Raw genomic sequence first — 20,303 nt, forward strand, 5'->3', positions numbered from 1 at the left:
AGCAAATTTAGGAGTCATATTCATTGTTTGCACACTAAGTTATCTCAAATTAATTATCAAATTAATCTTTAGCTTTTTCTGGTTTCCACTGCAGTTTTTTCCTGTTGAGTCTGAACCCAAATTTCTATTCATAGTTTGTCTTTAGATTATCACAAAGAGGAGAGATGTGATCTCCTGTATGTGATTCTATGATATATAAAAGAAGAAGAGGATGATCCAGAGGAGCTGCAGGATCTCTCCACTGACCTCATTAAGTCTCCCCGGGGCCCCTGTGGTGTTGACACACACCACCACCTGAAGGCCGCTTGCTCACTAGCCTCATGCTGCTGTTGGCAGCTTTTAATAAAGCCCAGAGTAGATGGGTGTGATGCACGAGCATCCTCGCAGATGGAACTTGATGGTCTGATGCCTGCAGATGTAATCATGCAGATGTTTGTCTGCCTCTCTCACAGATAAGAGTTTCCCGCGGCCGGTGGTCACTCCTGAGGACCAGGTGGTGTTGAAGAACGAGGAGGCTGTGTTCCACTGCCAGTTCACGGCGGAGCCAGCCCCCACATTGGAGTGGTACCATGAAAACGAGCTGCTTGGAAACAAGTCTCGGTATGTTGCGTGCTAAATCCTCCCCTTTCTCATCATACATATCAACTCCTCCAGTTCTCTCTCTCACTCTATATTCCTGGACTCCCATCTCGCAACCACCCACATCTCATCCTGCTCTCACATCTTTCCCTCTCCTTCTTTGCCATTATATAAGCTCCAGTCCTGTGTGTCTGTGTGCAGCAGTTGGGTATTCCTTTGAACCCAATGAGGTGGAACCCTTGCGTCAGGCTCTCGGCTGGTTGTGTGCTGTTTCAGCTCGGGCTTAAAATAAATTGCACATTAAGGAATGTTGTTACTGGAATAGAGCACTATAACGTTTCTCTGCAGTCTACTATACATCACTTGAATGCAGTCTGTCTCTCCAGCCCATCAGAAATGACTTTGCAGGTCTCCAGTGTTTACACACTGAGCAAAAAAACCCTCAAGCTACTATTAGCTTACCAGTTTGTCCCCTATAAACACATAAGCACTAGATAATAACCAATTTCTATACATCGTGCCAAGTATACCTTCAGGGTTCATAGCACCTTGTGCTCATACGTACTTACAATGCAGGCAGCCTGTTTCACATGGAGACTACAGTCCCGGGGTTCTATTTTAAAGGGATTATTGAGCTCACTGAGCCAGAGAGGTGAAAGACTCCAATATCAATAGTTAGTCATTTGTGTAATGAGCCTGTCAGAGGCAGGTTTGGTCACCAAAGCAGTGATGACTCAACACTAGGATTGCAGAGTGATGTGTAATAAACATCAATATAAAAACATACACACAGATTGTTATTTGAAAACCTGGCCCTCTTTGTGCTGAAGGTATTCCAAAGCAACCTGGTGTTTTGTGTATTTTTTGTTTATTGAACTGGGCTGGTTATATTGCCAGAGGAATGTGACTCACTGCAGGGAAAGTCATCTGTTTTGCACCTGCACTGTTTAGGTAACTATGTGTGAATATCCAATATAGACTGTTTTTCATATGTGTGAAACTAAGAAAAAATATTCCATCTTAAACTCAAAGCTGTTTTGCAATAGTTTCTGCCCCATGGGTCACACCTAGTCTGGAAGTAAAAATATGAAGCCACTGTGATTGTTTCTGCATGATTCCGTATAGCTTCAAGGATGATTGCTTAGAAAAACAAGCTCTGTCTTTATTCATTTTGTTTTATAGTTATTTTAGACAGTTTCCTCAAACTGAAGCAATGTTCTATCTCTCAGGTGGGAACGTACACGAGCTCCCACAGCTCATTTCCCTCCTGCTCTTAAAAAGAGAAGAAAGTAAGAGATGACACAGAAATATCACCCTCCTGAGGGGATCCGCTGTAGAACCGGATAGTCCTGGATGTATCCTACTTTTGGAAAGCTCCTCTCTGGAATTTCAGAGCATCCAGCAGTGTCTTTACTTACTCCTCTCTACTTTACATATTCAATCTTCCCCATGAGCTCTAGACTGACTTTCTCATATAGCTGTCAGGAGTTGTAGATTTGTCTGTGGAGCTCCTGTCTGTTCTATGTGGGATGTGCAGCTCCTTATCTGTCATCCCTGAAGCTGGCTTAAGGTCAGCCTTTAATTACTTCTCATCCCATCCATCACTGGCTGATAGTCCCATCCGCCTGGCAGAGGCCAAGTGCCAGGGGCCAGATGGGCCTCCTAAAGCACAAGACTTTTTAAAAATGGAGTCAAAATGTAGGACACTTTTCTTTGTGTCCTGTGGACAAATTGTAAGCATTTACTTCAGCTTTACTTCAGATTTGGAGCAGCAGATGGCTTGGGTTTACTGAATCAGGGCAATTCGGATAAGGTAGCATGCCAAAAATAGGAATATGTCAAATTTGCCTGCATTTTCTGGCACTTGTTGTATTGTCCTGTGTGGCAGCGCATCGCCATACTGCTCCTGGCCGACCAAAACAACTGCTAAGAATTATTTTCAGATGCAGTTCGAGAAAGGTCTGGAAGGAGCAGTTGTAGGAGTGGAGAACATTTCCTGTGCAAAAAATATGCAGGCTGTTGTTGGTTAGTCAGTGATTGTAAGAAATCTGTTTCTCTTCCACAGAGTGTTCCTGCTATCCAACGGGACACTGCTGATCACGCAGGTCAAGCCCAGGAACACCGGAGCCTACAAGTGTGTCGGCCGTGGCCTCAGAGGATCCCACGTTACGCTGGAGGCTTCCCTCCTCATAGCTGGTACACACTTACACACACATACATACACGCAAAACTGCAGTTGTTGAATTGGTGAGAGATAAACACCTGTGATTCTGTAAGCTGAGAGCAAGCGGGGCATTCGGGTTATATATTTATCCTGCCCTGCATCTCTCTCTGCTCTGCCCTGCCTTCTTCTCCTGGCGCTTTCACTTAGAGCCAGATCCCTCTGATGATAATCACATTCTCTTATTGACATCCGGCCCAGCTGTATCCACTACACACTCTGCACTGTTGCATTTTGCTGCTTCCCCTTCATATTATTTTCCTCCAACAATCCAACCGTTTGCCACATTTGTTTTGCCCAACAAGCTTCCTCCTTGCAGTCAGGCAATAAACCGCAACGGTAACATTAGCCTCCATATAGCATATAGCACATTGTCCTGCTGAGCTACCGTCTTTTTTTCTATCTTCCCAATGAAGACGAGCATATGCAGCTGAATGTGTTGCATCCAGCATCATATTTTTTTTAGAAGGGCCACTCAGAGCACTCATAGTTAAAAATGTCTTCATTTTTCAGAAAATCAGTGGAGCCATCACTCGTCATTCTATTGGCCAAGAAAATTAGAGACAAAGTCTGTGTATCCCAAGCTATGTGATGTTAGATTTTTATCACCACAGGTGGTAATGCTAGTGATATGTTGTCAAGATATTTATTTCCTAGAAACAAAAACCATGTGCTTCATGCCCTGCCAGCACTTTTCTGTCAGAGAAGAAGGCTATGCGGTTACATGCTCTCAGATAATGCACCAAGCAGTCTAACAAGTGTAATTATGAGGTTTTAATAAGGTGAATGTCATTAGACCTGCATCTGTGAAGAACATCCAACATCAACAGATTTTTACATGCAAGAAATGACTATCAAATCACTGTAAAATGAAAATGAAACATCACATCTACAACAGATATAACTTTGCGGTTCTGAAATCAAGAGCTTAATGATATATTTGCCAGCCGGTTCACAGATATATCGGTATCTGTATATATGTTGCTTAAAATTAACTGCTATAAAATACTTTTTTAGAGAGCATAATGCCGAAGAAGATTCTTGCAATAACTAAGAAATTGTGTCGTCATATAGTTTGTCCAGCAGAGTGCGCTCCATTGTTTGCAATACTGGCAGCATTGTCTGCAGCACATGTAGCAGAGTATGCACAGCTGAGCAGAGTGGTGCAGAGTCCAATGGTTTCTTCAACATACGTTGCTCCTTAGTTTAAGAAATAAGTCGCTCAAAAGTTTTTAATTACTCCATAATTTTCTCCTTTAAATAAACTAATATCTGTAGGGAGAGAATATCAGGCAATATAATGATGTCGCTGTTTGTGTGCTCCCCAAAGTTGGCATAAGCCCCAGAAATTAAGTATGAGTTGTGCATAAAGGTTAGTTTCTGATACATGCAGGGAAAATTATCTAATACACAAGTCCAAACACATCAAAGCTATTTTAATATTACAGCACTTTTTCTGTCATGATATTTTCAAAGATAACCTTTATGAAACAGCTTTTTAAATAGCTCCTTTGTGTCAAATCTATGACAACCTGTAGTGTCTTCTCATCTTACTAATCAGTGAACATTTTGAAAAGCAAGTGCATGCAAGTCAAATATTTTGAATAAACTCACGGCTGGAATTTCTATGCATTTCAATGTCCTGTGCACTTTATTCCTCTCAAACGGCCCCTTTTCCCCAAGGGTTTTGGATTAATGAGGTACGACTGTATCTGCAGTTTTAACCCAGTGAACCACAGCTCCATTTAAATACCTTAATTCACTTAATCTGATGGTAATCCCTGCAGGCATTATAGGGGATTGTGTCACAGTAGAATTCAGTATTTAGGGACAAGTTTAAACAGTCACTCCATCGTAGCTCCACCTCATTCGTTTCACTGCCCTCCCCCTTCTGGCAGCTCGGTTTCTCTTTCATCTGCTGAGAAATGTGAGTTTTCTTCTGTTCTCATTAATTGATTCAGATCTTAGACTCGTAGAAGGTCGTAGCCACTGACCAGCTTTCAGAGCGTTGTTGGCCGATAAAGTATTAATGACTTCCATTTAGGACATGCAGTATTAAACTTCACAGTAGTGGGAGGTCTTGCGAGTCTTTGTAACACGGGTCCTATTCCACTCTCTGTATAAGGGCTGCCAGTTTTGATATGACCCACCTCACACAGGTCTGAGTTAATTCCCAGAAGAACAACCTATATTCTCAGTTCAGCTACTGTGAGCTTTGTTCTCTAATTACTGTTGCCTGCTCTTCAAATCAAAGGACTTACCCTAACAAGACAGGAAATCTGTTAACAGAACTGTGAATTGGAATTAAGTGTGCTCGGGGCCACTACTGAAATTCAAAATCCACAGTGCCTCACTGGCTTTGAACACAGATTAATGATTATTAAGGGTCTTGTGCAACTGGAAATCAATTACAGCATTCAAAGCGCTTCTTCACACTGAAATTCTCTTTATCTCTCTGCTTCCCTCCACAGAGATAGAAGACATGGTGGCCAAGGCGTCGAAGGTTTTCACTGCGGACACCCTGCAGCGGGTGACCTGTCGACCTCCTCGTGGCAGACCAGAGCCGGAGGTGTGGTGGGAGAGAGGAGGTCAGAGGGTCCCCACAGAGGGCAGAGTGTACCAGGACGGCCTGGATCTGGTCTTCAGTCCAACAGAGGAGGAAGATTCAGGAACCTACACCTGTGTGGCTCAGAACAAGGCCGGACGAAGGACACAGGAGGTCACCTTCACTGTGGCCAGTAAGTCATGCGCAAATTAAATTCAGTTTACCCGTCTTGAGGAATACAACTGCTGTGGAAATGTTCTTTTGTGGCTCTAATGTATCCCTGATGATGTGAGCATTTCGGAGGCAGAAGGTGATGTAAGGTGCAAAGAATCTGAATAATAGGAAATGTGGGATTGAGTGTTTATGGACATAAAGGAACAATATATCTGCCTATGTTGTATCAATTTGACCATTTTTATTAATACGTCTTGACTATCTGACTTAGAATGCAATACAGTTACTTAAGTATCCCTTTTAAACAGACAGACAAAATGATTTGCTGTTTCCAGTGACTGAACTATTAATCAATGTGACCATTTAGTCTTTTAAAAGCCCTGTTTTTAGTTTATTTTTTAAATACCATGTTTTATTGTAGCAAGAACCTGTAAACCCATCATTTTTTGTACAGATGTTAGGCATTTTTCCCTATCAGTCTCCACTCACCTAACAATGATGGCAGCATAAAAACGTCTTTCTACAATTTTGTTAAAAAGCAGCAACTTAATACACTTCTAAATCAGAGTTGTACACTAACTGACCACTTTAGTAGCTCCACCTGTGAGATCTAATGCAATCTAATACAACAGATCCATCTTTAATTCTATCATATGTGACTTTTGATTTTGTCAGGAAAAAAATAATTCTTGTCTGCTAATATTTTATGAAAATCACTTGATTGTATTTATCATGTTTTAAAATTTGCCAAAAATAAATGTTTTACTGTAATGAGATTCTGTGGAAAAAAGAAAAAATCTGCACTCCTTGTGAAACCATTACTGATCCTGCTGCAATCAACCGTCACATGACAAACTTTTCAGCTGAACTGTAGGCTGTGTAGAAAGTAGAGAAACAAATTAAAATGTAAGTAGAAAAATATCTATAGTAAGTAGAGATGCCATTTTTCCAGTATTGGTAACACCTGAGCATTTGGATAAATGCTGGACACGTTGATTCCAGGTATTTTTGTAAAATAAAAACTCAAAATAATTCAACATTATATTTTATTTAGTTTTTTTATGATTTATGGCATGCGAACTTTGTTATGCTGCACAAAAGACATTTTTGTCTATCTATAGAGGTGCAGGGCTTTATATTGGAGTGAAAAAAATTGTCCACAGTGAGTAAAAATGTGACAGGAGCAAAAATCACCCTAAAATAGTTGTAGGTTCAGAGGATTAAAGTGCTCAAATTACATCTGTAACTATCCTAAATGGTTCCTGTTAGCTTACATCTTCATAAAGAATCAAAATAAGGGAGGCTTATCCTGTGCAGGGTCACCTTGAAAATTTAATAAATTGTTTTGTTGTCATAATTGTTTTAAAAAACATTTATATAGTTTATAAAATGCAATAATTTGTTGTGTAGTATTTTCCTCCACAGCAATCCCTAAAGTAATGTAAGTCAGACAGTTGATACAACTAGGCTGAAAAAGTAAATAAGCAAACTACTAACTTACAGCAGAGGTTATTATAGCACTTTCTCACATCACAGTAAGTTGGTTCTATAATGTTAGAAGCACAGTGGGAACAATGGGACCATCTTCCTGATACACAGGGATTATTAATGGTGTCTATATTTAGACTGACCAAAGGGCTGAGCAAATTAACTCTTTATATATTCCTTCAAGGGACTGCTTAGTAGCTGGGCAGTTATGCATATGCATATATATATATATATATATATATATATATATATATATATATATATATATATATATATATATATATATAAAAATAAAAAAATGTGTGCGTAAATGTAAAATGTCTGTACTGATTTGCTGCATTTGTGTGCCTGCAGCTGCTCCAGTGTGGGTGTCGAGGCCTCAGGACAGCCATTTAGAAGAGGGTAAACCAGGTTACCTCCACTGTCACGCTCAGGCCAACCCTCAACCTGAGGTCACCTGGCTCCGCAACAACATGATGATAACACCCGAGGTATGAGGTAGTGATGACAACTCTCCCGATGTTTTGTAACATGACAGAATTTCATTGCAAAAAAACATTTTTTGCCTTCCAGGACTCTCGTTTTAAGATGTTCCCGAATGGCACCCTCAGGATCAACAATGTGGAGGTGTATGATGGACAGATTTACGGCTGTGAAACAAAGACTGTAGGCGGCCGACTGTCTGGGCAAGCTCGAGTCATTGTGCTTGGTAAGCTGCGAGGGAATCTCTCATTTGATCAATATATACAGTAGATTAGACTTTCCTTATTCTGATTCTATTTGAAGTTATTCCCCAGACTGAGAGATAATGTGCAATGAGTGAAATCGTATGCAGGGTGTGAGGAATAATACAGTTGTGAGAGAGAATAAAAAACAAATGTGTTCACGCCTGCAGGCCAGTGTGTGTGTGTGTGTGTGTGTGTGTGTGTGTGTGTGTGTGTGTGTGTGTGTGTGTGTGTGTGTGTGTGTGTGTGTGTGTGTGTGTGTGTGTGTTTCCTAAAATAGGATTCCATGTTCTGTATCTGGGCGTCCAGCAGCACACCCACAGAGGTGTAAAATATGACTCATGCACGACAGCTTTTTTCTAGCCTCCATTTTATCATGTTAACTCCATGATAAATTCCTGCCTGCTGCTCCAACATCACTGTGATAGATGGCTCTGCGTGTCACAGCTTTGTCTGGTCAATCTCTCTGTTTATGTGATCTCAGCCTCTGATAAAGCTCAGTCTTTATACTCCTCAGATCCTGTGTGCTCATGTGTGCCTGTAGCCACATTTTCCCAAATATGTCTGAACATGATTTGCGTCAGCTTAGTGTCATTTCATCTGCAGTGTGAGTCGCACAAAAGAGGCTTTGACATGCAATACCCCCCCCCCCCCCCCCCCCCCGCATGCCGTGTTAACCACATGTGTAATGTGTGTTTGTGTTTTGACTTGTGTTTCAGAAAAGCTGAAATTCACCCCGACTCCTCAGCCTTCCCAGTGCCTGGAGCTGGATAACGAGATCACCATCCAGTGCTCCGCCACGGGCCGAGAGACCCCGACCATCCGCTGGACCAAAGCAGGTGCGCACCCCCTCGACTTAACCTCAGCTTTGAATCAGATAAGGGATGACTGTTAAACATTATCTCATCCAAAATGCAGCAGTAGCCTTCAGTTCTTTGACGCTTATGATGACAAATGCTGTTTTCACAATAATATGTAGAAACCTGCACAGAGTCTTCAACAAACAGAGTGTCAGGAAGATTCATCATCACACATCACTTCCCCCTTTGTTCACATTAGCAGTCAAATTAACCACTTAGGTTCCACACACAGCTCCAGACTCGACCCTCTTAACCCCTCTGGTCCCTGTGTGTCTGTCTCCCCCTGCAGACGGAGGAGAGGTGCCGCCTCACGTGGAGCAGAGGAACGGCCAGCTGCATTTCTCCAAAGTCACCCGCAGCGACGCCGGCAACTACACCTGCATCGCCTCCAACAGCCTCCAGGGGGAGATCCGAGCCTTGGTGACCCTCACTGTGGCCGGTAAACCGCTCACTCATCATCCCGGAAGAAGGGAATTAAAAAAAGAAAGGGCCACACTGCTATATTAGTCATCAGCCCCACATCGAAAGTGCTTGTGGTCTCGGTACATGCGAGGGTGGTTTAATGACAAGGCAGTCACTGATCATTCTCATCAAGCTTCAAACGCAGCAGCATTTACGATGTAGTTGGTGGCCCTTTTACAGCCCAGTAATGAAATGCATTGGGGTTATTGGAGAGTAACTGAGAGAATGTAAACCACAGTCACCACAGTTTTTCAGTCTCTGAAGGAGGTCTTATAGCCCAGTTGTGGTCTGAGTGTTGCGTTAATGAGCTTTTGCTTGTTTGTGTGCACATACAGTGTACATTCACTTTAAGGTGGAACCAGACAACACAACGGTGTACCAGGGTCACACAGCCATCCTGCACTGTCAGGCCACCGGTGACCCCGAGCCTCACATCCACTGGATGGTTAAAGACAAGGCGCTGGACATCAGTAAGAACAGGAGGTAAATGAAACACTTGTATTGCAGCTCAGCTATCATGGATGAGGATTACATTTAGTGATTACAGGTTCAGAGTGTCGTCTCTGCACATTTGTAAAATCATTTTAAAGTAATGAAAACATGAACAGAGAGTCTTATTCAAAAAAAGTTATCAAGTAGCACATAGGAGTTGTCAGTTTGTGATTTTTTTCAGACCTGTCATTTCACTCATGACCAGATATCAACAAAAAATTCCTGATCCGAATAATTTTTTAAAAATATTTTATACTGGAATAAAACAAGAAAAGCACTCGGAGAGAGCAGTACTCCGCCAAGGCTGCTCAGTCTTTGTATCATTTCTGACAAATGAAATCTTTAATAAAAAATGACCTTGCGCTGGGCACAGGTGTGTGTTATGCATGTGTAGGTTATGTACGGATACCAAATCGCATGACCTAAATATGTAGCGGGGGCCGGGAATTGATGGGACTCAGAAACACCCCCACAATTAATTCAGTTGTTCCTTGTATGATTTTCAATGGATAAGTCCCAATAAGCCCGCAGCGGTGGATTTGTAGTAGGATCGCAATCATGTGATCATCAGCAGGCAGCTGGTAGCGTTCACTTGTTGTCATAGTTACAATGACACCATGCCACTATTTCGCAATGATACGGAAATCCTTAAAAAATCCGTGGATCCAGACTATAAGCTGCACCACTGCCAAAGTCTAATCACTTGGTCCTTGTGTCATTTCTGATGTTCCCTGAAGATTTCGTCCATATCCGTTATTCCATTTTTGAGGAATGTTGCGCATAGACAGTCGTACACCGATTGTCACATAACTCCGCCGCGTTACTTGGCGGAGTAATAAAAACACTAAAATAACCTCATATTCTATGCACTTTATCATCAGTGCTGATTTACAAAGATGACTTTTATTGTGTCTTTTAAGCTTTATTGGAATATTTTTGTATTGCAACTTGTACACTTCAGGCTTAAACAGCTTCCCCAAGGTCTTTAGTCATACATCTGTAATTCTCACATCTTTCACATGGAGTCTTCTTTGTTAGATAGTTAGATGTTTTGAAATGTCACGCTTCATTTCAAGTCATTCTCTCGTCTCTGCTCTGATGACACTGCTGAATTTGGTGTCATTTGTGAGTTGTCTCTGTTGTGTGAAGTTCTTCTCTTTACAGTTGATTAATGTTAGATATAATGAATCCTGCTTTCTGCTAAAATAGTGACAGAAAACTGCCTTTTACATTTTCATGCTGTCAGTATATTAATCGGACATGCCAGCTTCTGAAAATACTCTACATTCCTCCAGATCACTTTTGTTGGCAGTGGATGACCATTTTAGCAGTTTCAGTGGTCGAGCACATTCCTCAGATTTATTATGACTGACAGCTAGACAAAGACTCCATGTTTTCAAAACACAAGAGACTCAACGTCTTTAGTACGAAAAGTAAATTTTAGAATTTTGTGCCTTTCTGGTCTCCTAGTCCCTCCACCTTTCATGTGAAATGAGGGTCGACCTCCACCTTTATCTGTCTCACTCCTTTCTTCTGCCTCCCAGGTTCCAGAAGATGCCCAATGGCTCCTTGTTGATTTCAGATGTCACTACAGATGACACGGGCAGGTACACGTGTGTGGCCGGAAACAGCTGCAGCATCAAATACCGTGTGGCTCAGCTGCATGTAGTGGGTGAGTTTAAGACACGCGAGAACATCCTAACACAGGCTCCACTTATCAGGAACAAAGGTGCACACATGGGGAGTCAGCCGCAGTCACAAGTGTAGGATGAAGGCATTAATTAAAGCCTCGGCCTGTGCCTGTCATCCGTGTCGACAGGTTAATAACCACGGCCACATCTCTGACGCCACAGCTGTCACTGGGGTGATGGGATTGGGCAGACAGTAGATCTAATAACGCTTCACACTCTGAGACTCCTTGTGTCCTAAAGCTGAAAATTACAGTCACACAGTTGCACTAGAGTCCCATGTCAACTCATTTTGTCTAAGTAGTAGGATGGTATTCCGGCTTAGTGAGGAGACAATTGAATTTAGATGTTTGTTGCAGCTTGTCAGGATCAGTAATGCCCCCACAAAGCCAGACTGGGCAGAAAAATGAAGTGATTGTATTAATGTTGGTTGATGGTTTAACTGCGTTCCGTACACCTTTTGACATTTTCTTGTTTCATTGTTTCATGGGTTAAGCTTTGCAAATCTGAACTATAGTGGATCTACTGTAGCCCACATCTGAAGTGATTTGAATATGTTCTTCCATTTTTTCCTTCCAACTTCCCTTTGCAAACCCATTCTTAGAAAAGTGGAAATTTGTTTTCCTCTTATCCTAAAATTTATGCTGAAACACTAAAATGTGCTAAAAGATGTACCACAATAGGATGTAAAAGATTTGATGTTAAGATCCCACATCTTGTACTTCCTAAGTGCATTTTACTTGACCATAATTGCTGCATGTGCCCTGCAGAGAAACCCATGGTTTTCCCTCACGGAGATGAAGACAAGGCTCCTTACAAGATGATCCAAACCATCGGTCTGTCAGTGGGAGCGGCTGTGGCCTACATCATTGTAGTGCTGGGACTCATGTTCTACTGCAAAAAGAGACGCCACGCCAAAAGACTGCAGAAGGGCCAGGACGGAGAGGAGCCTGAGATGGAGTGTCTCAATGGTAGGAATGTCTGTAAATTTGGGGTGAGACAGTTGTAAAATCATTCTGGAGGTCGTGTGAGTGCTTCAATTCATCAGCCAAACGCTTTAAAATGTTTAGAGCATTTGCTGCCATCTTGTGTTCATTGTAGGTATTACATATAACAAGGAAATGGCCACAAAAACCTTTTGCTGAATACTAAGGGTCCCAACTATGTTCAGGTGAAACATATGTTACGACCCAGCTGTCTAGGGTTGGCTGGGAAGATAACAAAAATCAATTGTTCTTGGTTAGGTGAAGCAATTTATTGCTTAGTGACAGAACAAAAGTAAAGGTAATAATTTGTAAAAATTAAACAGGGCTGGTGGGTGTTGCTAAATCTATGAACCAAATGAATCCAAACAAAGTCTAACAGAGTTATGAAAACTAGCTAAAAGAAAATAACACAACCAAAATCCTTAGCCAAACTCAAAGACACATTAGCAACACCCATGTGACTAACGAAAGTTATTAAACCAGTACACAGGGCTGAACTACGAGCCAAGTTTGACATAACCAAGCTTTCTTTGTGTAAGTCAGCCCAACAAAAACTGAAACCTCAGTCAGAGATAGCAGGTATCATGAAGGTGGTTATCTACTTTCTTTGTTAATTCAGGTTTTCTGCCTCTAACTCTGTGTGCGTTCACATAAAAGGGATGTTTATCACGTCATTGTGACTCTTCTTGTGTGGAGCTGCTCCAGTCAACAGGTTGTTAATGTTATGATGGTAAAAAGTGCCACTACTGCAAATGATGCAAGACAGAAATGCTGGTAGAATCATGTATTAATATATTTATTTTACTGATCATTGCCACTTGTTTCTAACTGACGGCTGCACATTAGAGCTGCTAAACTTTAAACTTTATATATTCAAACATGATATTGTATTAAAGTGCATTTAGGTCTGACACTGTCCTATAATGCAGGATGCCACTTTAATTTTTGGTCAAATCAAAGTGAAATTAATGTTACTGATTGAATATTGTCTGTAATTAACAGGCAGAAGGCATCCAGCCACCTTCGGCCATAATATATGCTTAAAATAACCATTTAAAAATATCCTACTTCTTTTTCATGTGCACTGTTTCAGCTGAACGATTTAGCTGACAAATGTATCACACTAAACTGTTTCCTTTCAGTTCATATCAGTATTGCTAGTTTGTAATGAGCAATACTTGAGTAAAGACCAGCAGAAAAAGGGTTTATTATGAATTTAAACACTTTATTTGTCAAGGCAAACAGCCTACAGTGTTAACATTAGCATAACAGTGAAACATACTGACAAATAGATACAAGTACACAGTAACGATAAAGGAATGATCTCATTTTGATACACATTAAATACAACAAACAGATGGGACCAAACATTAACTGTGTTTTTAAATATGATGTTATAAATTGAGTGTGATGTGAAAGCGATTCGTCAATGTAGAGTACTCTGCAATGCACAGAGGGTGACTGGGGTGAAACCGCTGCATTGTACTAATGTGTCTCTGGATAATGACTTCACACTGGCCTCCATGTACACCTTGACATCAAGTTTGTCAGGCCTTGGTATAGCCTGCCAGCATTGTATCACTTATGTGCTCTGTTCTGAAGGGATAAGATGTTATGATTCAGGGAGGGGTTTGTTTGTGTAACCTTTTCTCTGTGCTTTCATGGTAGTTAGTATCCAAACCAGTTACATCAAACTATCAAATAATTTTCTTATTCATATTGATGAAGTGTCTGTCATTGATGTGTATTGTGTTCATCAGGAGGTGCTGTTCAACAAAATGGCCACACCACCGCTGAGATCCAGGAAGAGGTGGCCCTCACCAACATGGGAACCATTGCAACAACCGAGAAACGCCACAGTCACGTCAACGACAAGCTCCACTTTCCCCGAACAAACCTACAAACCATCACTACATTAGGTACACTACATTACACAATTCTACTTTTTTTTTTATATATATATATATATATATATATATATATATATATATATATTTGCTGATAATGAATGTCCTTGTGCTCTGATTTAATCCAAAGTGACCTGATCTTAAAGCAAGTGGTTTTTGATATAGATTTTTATGAATCTGCTTTAACATTTGCTCTGTGTTGTGTGAATGTTTGCTCAGGTAAGGGGGAGTTTGGTGAGGTGCTGCTGTCCAAAGCTAAAGGTATCGAAGAGGCCGAGGAGGAGACGGTGGTTTTGTTGAAGAGCCTGCAGACCAGAGACGAACAGCTGCAGCTTGACTTCCGTCGTGAAGCTGAAATGTTCGCCAAGCTGAGCCACCCAAACGTCGTCCGCCTGTTGGGTCTCTGCAGGGAAGCAGAGCCGCACTACATGATCCTGGAGTACTACGACCTGGTAACCACCCCAAAGCACAAGTACACACACACACACATACAAGGTTTAAAGACTTTTCTTTTACCTGATGCAATGCTTTGTATTTTTGCTTTTATCACACCAGGGAGATCTAAAGCAGTTCCTGAGAATTTCCAAAAGCAAAGATGACAAAGTCAAGTCTCAGCCTATCAGCACCAAGACCAAAGTAAGTGTTGAAAGTTGTAGCATGATTGGCAGCTCCAACTACAATGCATATAACAAAAATAGAAATGTATGTTAGCTGCAAGTTGAGCTGTTCCCATTCTTTACAAGACTGTGATACCCTAAAGCGTTTTAAACCTTTTTAAAATACACTATATGCTGAAGGATAAGAGGAGAAGATGAGGACTAATTAACTCATTACATGTTCGTTGTACAAAGAGAATTAATAAGTAGAAGCTTTGCTGAGAGTTCTGATTATTTTTAGCGAGTAACCTCCAGGGGTTTTGTCATCACTCTGAGGTTGCCAGGTAACCAGTGGAGACTTGTTGAACAAGTCCTTTAATTTATACAACCAAAGAAAACCTGCGCTAATTCCTGCTGCCACTGGAAACGTTTAATCAGATTCACTTCACCTTGACAGTTCTTTTGTTTGATATTTTTCTTTCTCGCTCCAGGTTTCCATCTGTGCCCAGGTGGCTCATGGGATGGAGCATCTGTCCAATCACCGCTTCGTCCACAAAGACCTTGCCGCCCGAAACTGCCTGATCAACAGTCAGAGGCGTGTCAAAGTGTCATCACTCAGCCTCAGCAAGGACGTCTACAACAGGTCTGCTAAAAAATAGACTTTGCATTTCATAATAATCGCACAATTAAAGTGGCTGTAGACAAGTTTTTTGCTCTGGTTTATAATTCTGAAATAAATGTTCACTGCACAGAGTAATGGCTGTAAAATAATGGCACAATTGGTGTTTAGGCTGGTTCTTTCTAAGCCTCACTTTGACTTTGCAAGCCGGTCTGACACCGGGGTTCAAATCTCCAGGGAAGATGAGGTTCAGTTTACAGCTAAAGAACAGAGTAACTGAGGAAAGTCAAAAGAAAGAGGTCAGTTGTCAGAGAAGGCAAAGAAGGTGAAAAGGGAGATTGAGGTAAAACAAACAAACAAGAATGAACGTCATATGGGCGTTTACTTGAACTTGAGAAGGTTCAACACTAACAATAACTCGATTTTATAGCTCCTTTATCAATTAGTAATTACTGACTGCCTTTTTCATAGCATTTCGATCAAGATGACTCTTCCAATTTGGGATTCCTTTGGTGTCTCAGTACTTCTTGCCACTTTAAATCATCAATTACATCAAATGCAATTTCAGTAAAAATAAATGAGGCTAATAATAATCTGGTATTTTCATGTCCATCTCTTTGTCATTTCTCTTGTGTACACAGTGAGTACTACCACTACAGGCAGGCATGGATCCCACTGCGCTGGCTCCCAACAGAGTCTGTGTTTGAGGATGACTTCTCCACTAAGTCTGATGTGTGGGCCTTTGGAGTGTTGATGTGGGAAGTATTCAGTCACGGGGAAATGCCATATAGCAAACTCAACGATGATGAAGTGTTGGAAGGTGAGCATGATGCTGTAGCAGCTTAATTTTAGCTCAGGTTTTGACATCCCTATTGGTTAAGTTTTACAAGATTTGTCTTAAAACATGTAAGTTTTCACTCAACAGCCAGAGTCTTCATCTTCCTGATCTGGTGTTTCTGCCCTATTTTCTGTAGGTCTGCAGACAGGGAAGCTGAAGCTCCCCATTCCAGAGGGATGCCCCTCCAAAATCTACAAGCTCATGACCCGCTGCTGGGCGCTAAGCCTCAAAGAGCGCCCGTCCTTCACTGACATCGTCCACACCCTGGGAGAGCTGCCGTCTGACAGCAAAGTCTGAGATGAACATCAGCCTGCAACAAGAGGGGAACTTTGACCAACCCCCTTCCCCTAAAATAAAGACAGGAATGCTGGATTATTAGTCTCACACATTTCAGGGAAGAGGGTTGAGGAGAAACTTTTTTTTATATGCATTTCAAACAATTCGGAGTGTGGATTTGACTTCTTTCTTCTCTGCATCAGTGGAAACGCACTCATGTCTGTGTGGATGGCTTCGTGTGAGCAGCGCCAGGAGTTTGCCTTAACCGCAGCGTGGACGACCCTCCCCTCCCCTCCGGTCTGTGTGTGGTTCCACTGTGACCCTGCAGCCACTCTGTCTCAGAGACACTTTGTTTCACAGAGACTCACAACCTCAGTGCCTCTACCCCTCCACACACACGCACGCACGCACGCACGCACGCACACACACACACACACACACACACGCCTACACTTTCAACTGCTTTGTAGGGAACATAGAGTGCTTTCACTGGCTCTGATCAGTAGAAATAATTGGAATGAAGATGAAAAAACCCTGAAAATTAGGTTTAAGTCCACTGTTTTCTCATAAAATCAGAGAGAATGGATAAAGGAAAGAGGGATTTAATTGAGAACTGAAGTTTTTTTTTTTTAGATATCTACCACTTAGGGAGTGTGTTAAGTGAGATCTTTTGCTGTTCTGCTTCAACTTACAATTCAGTCAGCTGCACTGTGGGTCTGACAGCCTAATCCTTGAGGTGACACCCAGCTACTCCAACTTCCCCCAAAGTGTGTGTGTGTGTGTGTGTGTGTGTGTGTGTGTGTGTGTGCGCGCACTGAACTGTTCTCAAAGAAGCAGAATGGGGTTTGCATGAAGGTTTGTCGTCTGTTACACCTGTGATTTGCGAGACATGAGGAAACGTGGAAGAAGCTATCGATGTTACGGTAACACTTCAGGAACAACAACAACAAAAAAAAATCAAGTTTTATAGCCAAGGAATATATTGGGTATATGAGATTGTGCTAGTGTGGGCTTTATACATTTTTACAAGTGTGTTTTGTTCTTGTATTAACTTTGAGGTGCTTATTTGTCACAACCCGCGGGTAAGAACGCCCGATATTCCACATCATTGTGTCGTCTCCATTGTAGGGACGCAGCCTATCACCATGTTTAATATTTCCAGAGGTCCAGTCACAGTTTCTCTCCTGGTCCAGCTGTTTTGTGCAATGCTGCATAGTGGACCACCACACCAGGCAATGTGTACATAATGTAGAAGCCATGCACTAACTTCACTTAAAAGAATATCCCTCTTTATTTCTATCATGTTGTGTAGAAGGACATGCAGGTGCCTGTTTATTTATGATGAAGGTCCTGTCTTTTTTAACTATGTTTATAATAGAAAGGTACTTCTGTGAGGTAGTTATGCTATGTATTCATTCTCATGGTCCATCTCAGCGTGCGTTCAGTCAGCTGAACACAAAAGTACAAAGGAGGTCAAAAGAGTGACTGCAGGTCACCAGAACTCATATAAGTGCCTGGTAAATGAAGGATTATCTTAACTGTTTCCCTCTTTTTACATTATCTAATCAATTGCAATGGCCTTTGTTTATGAACCTGTTTTTATACGTTGTTTTTAGTGTAATGTTTTGTTTTTATGAACGCTAGGCACTCACACCTAGACCTCTTTTTTTTAACTGCTTCAGCAAATGTTCACAGTAATCACAGATATATACAAAAGTATACATGCTGCTGTCAATAAAGATTCACAGTGTTTTTACCCAATGTGTTGTAATTAATATAGTAGATTTTCATTGACTGCTTCCACAATATTAGGTTCAGATTTTGTTGGTACTTCCCACCTTTTTTAGTTTATGCAAATCAATTTCCAAATACTGAAAATTTTCTGGGGACAGTGAATAAACTTTTTAGTCCAAGTTTACACTAAACCACCTAGACATTGCTGCAGACCAAGCAAACCTTCACAAAGCAAAGCAAAACTTACTCCTCCAGTACCTCCCCACACCACAGAAACTGCTCAGCTACAGCTCAAGGAACACGATGAAGAGTGCACTGCATTAACCTGGCCTCCAAACTCCCACCATCCCAGTCTGATTGAGCATCTATAGAAAGTTTCTCCCCACAAAGGATCCACTGCCAGACCCTACAGGAGACACTCAGAGGTCCATACTCCAATTATTAAAAGCTACTACTATACAATATTAAGTAGGCGATTTAAATGTCGTGGCTGATTGGTGTATATGGTGATGCAGGTGCAAGCAGAGACCATTTTTAAACTCTTTATTTCTAATGTATGCAAGAAATTTGTTTAGATATTTGTACATTATTGTGTACTCAAACCAAAATGTGGCAAAAATGATAATGAAAGTTTCTTAGCTTCTTCAATTAAAACTCTTTCACTTGTAGGCCAACTGGAGAGTTTCTTCGCAGCTTCTGTTTGCAGCTGCGTTACTACATAATTATATGTTAGCTAAAAATCATAAATGTTGCAAAATGTTCACTGAGGTGGATAACCGCCATCCCATAAGTTCCTACAAGTCAATTTTCATACTGTGTGTGAATGAGGTTGTAGGTGAAAAATCAATCTTAGAACTTAGGGCTTGAGGAGAGTGATTACTCATAAAAAGTATTATGCACCTTCTAGTTTGGGGGCTGTAGTATTTTAAACCACATGTATGATCCTGTAAAAGTACTTGCTGTCCTATTGTACAGCTAAATCTAAAAGTACTCTGATTAACCACAAGAGGGTGGTGTATATCTTCTGTAGGTGTGTTAAACATGACTTTTACTCTTACATGTATCAAACGTTTTTCAGTATGATTATGTTCACAGGTAAATACAATAACATAGACTTTTATAGCTGCAAAAGAAGTTTCCGGTATGAGTTAGTGTTTGTAGAGTAGTGAAATTAATCTACATGAAAACAGAGCTTTTAGTTTGGCATTTCAAAGTAACACCAGGATTGCTGCAGCTCCTCCTGAGCCATCATGTTTCTCCTCTTGTAAAGATTGACTAGTAACTTACTGTTAGGTCAGAAAAAAATTAACAATTAATAAGCCAATTTTTGATTAATAGTAACCTTTTTAAAAAATAGTTGGTTCCTTCTGACTGGAAATGACATAAGCAACAAAAGACAAGAAGACAGGTGTTTGTGATGAATTTCTACTATTTCCGTGGGATTTTTTTTCACCTTTTCCTAAAAGTTCCATGTCCAAAAAATTTCACATCAATTAAAATTGTAGCTTGTATACCATTGGTCCTGGTAATTTCTAGCACTTAGTCTTTTTTTTTCATTACAGCATCCTAATGCACTGATACTGTGGTTCTGTAGTCACTAGTTTCAGCACAATACGACGACAACCTAAGCTTAGTGAGCTTCCTATTATTAGAGTTGCACATTGTGGCAGCTCACAAGACGAGAAAGGTTATAAGGCCATATCTAAGTGTTTTCTGAACAACTCTGGTAGCAACATCTCAAGGCAGACACTCCAGCAGACTCTGCTCAAGGCTGGAGTTGCATTACTAATATTTTGGGGTGACCCAGCCAGAGTCCAGACCTGAATCCCATCGCGAATCTGTGGAGGGAACTTGAAGACCAAAATGATCACAAAGAAATCTAGATTGATTGTGGCAAAGGATGTGTGGAACAAAATTCCAGCTAATGCGCGTTCTGCATTATAGGAACTGCTTGATTGCTGTGGTGGCAAATAAAGGCTTTGCCACTGATCACTGATGAAGGGTGTCAGCAATTTTAGACATGACATTATTAGTAAAAATGCCTTGTAAGAATGTAAAAATATAGAAATTGTTCAAATGTATCATCAGCATCTCTAACACAATGTCTTTCCAC

General features: G+C 41.1%; 1 protein-coding gene across 1 annotated transcript in view; it reads left to right on the top strand.

The window, feature by feature from the left end:
* Positions 1–18,217, top strand: part of ptk7b (protein tyrosine kinase 7b) — a 91,882-nt gene extending 73,665 nt beyond the window's left edge. The window contains exons 5-20 of the mRNA XM_055018758.1: positions 453–600; positions 2,645–2,775; positions 5,272–5,538; positions 7,362–7,498; positions 7,581–7,716; positions 8,452–8,571; positions 8,882–9,031; positions 9,390–9,537; positions 11,091–11,218; positions 12,005–12,205; positions 13,981–14,139; positions 14,347–14,579; positions 14,683–14,763; positions 15,215–15,366; positions 15,984–16,162; positions 16,317–18,217. Coding sequence (XP_054874733.1) covers positions 453–600; positions 2,645–2,775; positions 5,272–5,538; positions 7,362–7,498; positions 7,581–7,716; positions 8,452–8,571; positions 8,882–9,031; positions 9,390–9,537; positions 11,091–11,218; positions 12,005–12,205; positions 13,981–14,139; positions 14,347–14,579; positions 14,683–14,763; positions 15,215–15,366; positions 15,984–16,162; positions 16,317–16,477 — 2,531 coding nt within the window. The 3' untranslated portion in view covers positions 16,478–18,217. The remainder of the gene's footprint in view (positions 1–452; positions 601–2,644; positions 2,776–5,271; positions 5,539–7,361; positions 7,499–7,580; positions 7,717–8,451; positions 8,572–8,881; positions 9,032–9,389; positions 9,538–11,090; positions 11,219–12,004; positions 12,206–13,980; positions 14,140–14,346; positions 14,580–14,682; positions 14,764–15,214; positions 15,367–15,983; positions 16,163–16,316) is intronic.
* Positions 18,218–20,303: the final 2,086 nt, after the last annotated feature.

Source organism: Amphiprion ocellaris, chromosome 16 (genome assembly GCF_022539595.1).
Source record: "Amphiprion ocellaris isolate individual 3 ecotype Okinawa chromosome 16, ASM2253959v1, whole genome shotgun sequence".
Taxonomy (NCBI): domain Eukaryota; kingdom Metazoa; phylum Chordata; class Actinopteri; family Pomacentridae; genus Amphiprion; species Amphiprion ocellaris.